This window comes from Micrasema longulum, unplaced genomic scaffold (assembly GCF_059751315.1).
Source record: "Micrasema longulum isolate JH-2025_06_02 unplaced genomic scaffold, ASM5975131v1 h1tg001275l, whole genome shotgun sequence".
Classification (NCBI taxonomy): Eukaryota; Metazoa; Arthropoda; class Insecta; order Trichoptera; family Brachycentridae; genus Micrasema; species Micrasema longulum.
This window is the reverse complement of record NW_028278462.1, coordinates 1-5151: the sequence shown is the minus strand read 5'-3', so window position 1 is coordinate 5151 and position 5151 is coordinate 1. Positions and strand designations below refer to the sequence as shown.

Below are 5151 nucleotides of genomic sequence, written 5' to 3'. Positions count from 1 at the left end.
CCGGGTGGAAAGTCCTTTTCAGGGCTATTGAGGTTGACTTGCGGTCGGCGCAGCTGTGCTCCTACCTTCCGACTTTGTCTTTGGCTCTGTCTGGGAGGGCGGCTTCCCACTTACGCCGGGAAGCTTGACTGCGGCAGACGCGGGTGACGAACCGGCGAAACTTTCATCGTGGTAACGCGTACGTTACATTTGGTCCTTCGGAGCTAAGGATCGTCGCCAGTGGTCTCCAGTCTACAACACACCTACAGCATGCCGGTCAACAGATCGCCTGTGTCGACGCGTTCGGGAACGCGTCGAGACGCCGGCACGGAGCACGAAGAGGAGCTTCAGGAGCCCCAACCGGGGTCTGTACGAGCACATCAGGAGGAGCCCCAGCCAGGGCCTTCACACGACTGCCAGGAGGAGCCTCATCAAGGACTTCTGGAGGAACAAAAGGACTCGGACGAGGGATCCGCACCCTCGGAGCGGTCCATCTCATCGGCGACATTTCGCCGACAGATGGAGGAACGCGAGGCGCATCACGAGAGGCAGGTGAGCAGCCTCAACGAGATCATCGCCGCGCTGAAGGCCGCCAACGCGAGAGAGGACGCCAGACGAGACATGGCAACCCCCCTCACGCCCACCATCGAGAGGGACCTCACATCGCACGGGACGTCGGAACCGGCTCACAAGCCGCTGCCGCTGACGTCAGACGCGTCTAGGACCGACGCAGCCCTCAGTACGAGGGAGGCTGCCGCCGCACGCCACGCCGCACGCTACGCCGCTGATCCGGAGGATACCGGAGCGGCGTACATCCAGCAGCCGAGCCACTACGACAGCAGCCGGGCGAGAGACGGGGCCGCTTGGAAGCGCCCTGTCACCGACGCGGAAGCAGCCTTCAGCACAAGGGAGGCCGCCGCCGCACGCCACACCACACGCTACGCCGCTGATCCGGAGGACACCGGAGCGGCGTACATCCATCCACCGAGCCACTACGACAGCGGCCGGGTGAGAGACGGGGCCGCATGGAAGCGCCCTGTCGCCGACACGGAAGCAGCCTTCAGAGCAAGGGAGGCCGCCACCGCACGCTACGCCGCTGATCCGGAGGACACCGGAGCGGCGTACACACTTCCGCCGAGCCACTACGACAGCGGCCGGGTGAGAGACGGGGTGCCACGGAGGCACCCGGTCGCAGAGGCGGACTCCAGGACGAAGGAGGCCGCCAACACACGCTACGCCGCTGATCCGGAGGACACCGGAGCGGCGTACACATTTCCGCCGAGCCACTACGACAGCGGCCGGGTGAGAGACGGGGTGCCACGGAGGCACCCGGTCGCAGAGACGGACTCCAGGATGAAGGAGCCCGCCAACACACGCTACGCCGCTGAGCCGGCCTACGCCGGAGCGACAAACGCACATTTACAAGGCCGCTACAATGAGCGGCATCGGGACAATGAGGCGCCACCCGCACACAGCCGAAGGGAGGACGCCGACGTACGCTACGCCGCCGGGCCAGGCGAGCCCGTAGCGGCACGTACTATACCACTGGGGGGCTACGAGTTTCGTGACCCGGTGAGCGCGTGGGTACAAGAGGGGCTACCCACGGAATACATGCCGCCGGGTGCCACCGGCGAGCCTGTGACGAAATACAGACAGCCGCCGGAGTGGCACACGTTCATGGCGAGGCAAACCGGCGCTAGGGATCTACCGCAATTCTCCGGCGACCCGCTAGAATGGCGAATATTTAAGGCGCAATTTGATCAATCGACACAGATGTGCTCCCTTACAAACGCGGAGAACATTCTCCGTCTGCAACGAGCCCTCACAGGACGGGCCAAGGCCACAGTGTCGTCTTTGCTGGTAGATCCCCGAAATGTGCCGGACATTGTGAAGATGTTAGAGGCCGCCTTTGGACACCCGGAGATCGTCGTGGACAGAGTACTGGAGCGGATAAGAAAACTCCCTAAACTGGCCGACAACGCATCCCTGGAGGCCCTGACGGACTACGCGGTCGCGATAAGAAACGTCGTATCGACCGTAGAGGGCCTCGATGGAAGCCACCTCTCCTCCCCGAAGCTTCTGTCCGAGATGACTCAGAAGCTGCCACGAGTCGAGAGGATGATGTGGATTATGTCACGAGCGGATACCGTGAGAAAAGCTACCCCCAGGGATCTGGCACTGTGGCTAGCGAGACTGACCGGTGCAATACCGAATGCGGGTTGCATCGGGATCAGCACGGAACCCGCCCGAGTGGAGAAAAGGCGTACCCAAGAAAGGCACGTGTTTCTCACTCAGGACAAAAAATGCCTGTTCTGCGACATGAGTGGACACGCATTCGGACAATGCCGGAAGTTTCTCCGGAAAACGGTAGAGGAGAGGTGGACAATTGTGCGTGCCAAGTTCGTGTGCTACGGATGCCTGGAACCGGGACACAAAACGACCACCTGTGAAGCGGCGAAGTGCGACGAGTGCCACGGGCGGCATCATCGGTCGCTACACCGCGAGAGAGTGGACAGTACGCCGAACGAGCAAGTCTTATTGACAAGGCGGACGGAAGTCCCAGTGACCTTCAAGGTAGTGCCAGTAACCTTGAAGGGCCCGCGTGGGTCAATGGAGATCCACGCACTACTAGACGAGGGTTCATCGGTAACTCTCCTCGAGGAGGATGTCGCCCGTGCAGTGGGCGCCACCGGGGCCTGCGAGGAGTTGAGACTCATCGGTGCCAGTGGGAACACGGACACGCTACAGTCACAGCGTGTATCCGTAATCCTCGTTAAAGGAAACAAAGAATTTGGTGTCCAGGCACAGACGGTGCGGGTCATGGATCTGCCGCACCGCAACCGAAAGAGCACCAAGACACACGGGCCAGGCATCAAGCCGAAGATGTTAATCGGTCTTGATTACGCCACCCTAATGGTATCTACAGGCCCGCCAGTCCTACAAGAGGACGGGCGGCTAACCATCGAGACGGCCCTAGGAGCCGTCACCTACGGCGGGGCTGTGCACCCCGCCTTTGAATTACCCCCAGACGGCCAGGGTGAAAGGGACTTAGCGGAACTGGTAAAGAAGAGCTTCGCCGTTGACTCGCTAGGTGTAACCACCCTGGAACGTTGCCGCGCCGCAGATGTGCGAGCGGCGGAGCTCATGAGCAGCTCAACCACACAACTACCATCCGGACGATGGGAGACCGGTTTACTGTGGGCGAAAGACGGAGATTCTTTGCCCTGCAACCGGCAAGCAGCCATGAAGCGGCTGCACTCCCTGGAAAATAAACTACGGAAGGATCCGATACTGGCGATCGCATATCGCGCCAAGATGGCGGACTACATTGAAAAGGGATACGCCGTCAAACTAAGCCGCGAGGAGGTAGACGCCCACCATTCGCGCAAATGGTACCTGCCCCACTTCGCGGTGACAAACCCCAACAAGCCTGGCAAGATAAGGGTCGTGTTCGACGCCGCCGCCCAGTTCCAGAGGACGGCGTTGAACGACCATCTACTGACGGGACCTGACCTGCTTTCATCCCTCCTCGGAAACGTGATCCGCTTCAGAGAGGGACGAGTAGCCATCGCGGCCGACATACGGGAGATGTTCCTGCGGATAAGAATCCGGGAAGCCGACCAGCAATCGCAGCGGTTCCTATGGCGGACGCAGGACGGGCAGGAGCCCGACACGTTTGTCTTCGCGTCCATGATGTTTGGAGCGAAGTGCTCACCCAGCAGCGCGCAATTCGTGCGAAACACAGTCGCACGAGCACACGCGAAAGAATTTCCCGCCGCAGCAGAGGCGATCGAGCACAATATGTACATGGATGACTACCTAGACGCCACAGACAGCGAAGAAACAGCTGCAAGCCTGGTACGAGATGTTACCCTCGTACTCGGCAATGGCGGGTTCCGGCTCACCGGGTGGGCTTCAAACAAACCAGATGTCCTGGAAGAAGTAAAGGCCGACGACCGGGCCAATACAGCAGTCACCATAGGGGAAGAAGTAATGACGGAGCGGGTCCTCGGGATCGTATGGGATCCCAAGAGCGACCTATTTATATTTCGGCACGGAGCCGAAAGTGCAGCCATCCCGGAGCGACCCACCAAGCGCGGCATGTTGAGCGCCGCCATGAGTATCTTCGACCCAGTAGGCTTCATTGCGTGCCTCACGATACGGGCGAAGATATTGCTGCAAGCCATCTGGAGGACAAACACAGGTTGGGACCAACCGCTGCAACCGGACCACGCCGAAAAGTGGTTGGAATGGCGCGACCTGCTGGCAGCGAACGGCTGTACAATACCGAGATGCTCGCTGCAAGGGCAGAAAGAACCCGTGACACTGCACGTGTTCTGCGACGCGTCAGAGCAGGCATGCTGCACAGTGGCATACTTTGTGGGGGCCGATACCACAAGTTTCGCAATGGCGAAGTGCAAGGTGGCCCCCCTAAAGCCTCTGTCAGTGCCTAGACTAGAACTCCAGGCAGCGCTACTAGCGGCAAGGATGGCCGCCACCATAAAAAAAGAGAGTCGAGCTCTCATCACCCAAACCGTGTTCTGGACGGACTCGAGCACGGTCCTGTGTTGGCTGCGAACCGACCCACTGCGGTACAGCACGTTCGTCGCAAACAGGCTGGGCGAGATTGACGAGCTCACAGACGTACGGGACTGGAAATGGGTCCCCACCAAGGACAACCCAGCCGACATAGGGACCCGCGACAAGGGCCCACCCGACCTTGCGAGGTCGGGACTATGGTTCGGAGGCCCCGGCTTCCTGAGAAAAGGGGAAGCCGACTGGCCGAAAGAGAAGAAGTTACTACAACAACCGGACGAGAAGACGCTGGAGCGGAAACAACCCCGCCACTTCGTGGGCCACATCAGACGGACGGAGGCCCTACCCCAGGTGCAGCGCTTCTCGTCGTGGACCCGACTCGTCAGGGCGACGGCATGGGTGCTGCGATTCATCGCACGATGCCGCCGCCACGAGTCCCTGCCGTCCCCAGGGGGGACCTTTGAACTTCACGCCTCAGAAACACGGGCCGCAGAAATCATGCTGCTGAAGCGGTCCCAGGAGACGGCTTTCGGAGAAGAGCTGGAGCTCCTGAGACGAAAGGCGCCTATCCCGCCGCACAGCCGCCTCCATGCAGCGGCACCCTTCTTAGACGAAGAGGGAGTCATCCGGATGGGA

The 5151-nt window shown here is 60.7% G+C and overlaps 1 protein-coding gene across 1 annotated transcript; it reads left to right on the top strand.

Moving 5' to 3' along the window:
• Positions 1-249: 249 nt before the first annotated feature.
• Positions 250-5136, top strand: LOC148276118 (uncharacterized; the record flags this gene model as incomplete). Its single annotated transcript, XM_088234732.1, has 2 exons — positions 250-718; positions 1319-5136. Coding segments are annotated over exons 1-2 (4287 nt in total), but the record flags the coding sequence as incomplete, so codon positions are not given.
• Positions 5137-5151: the final 15 nt, after the last annotated feature.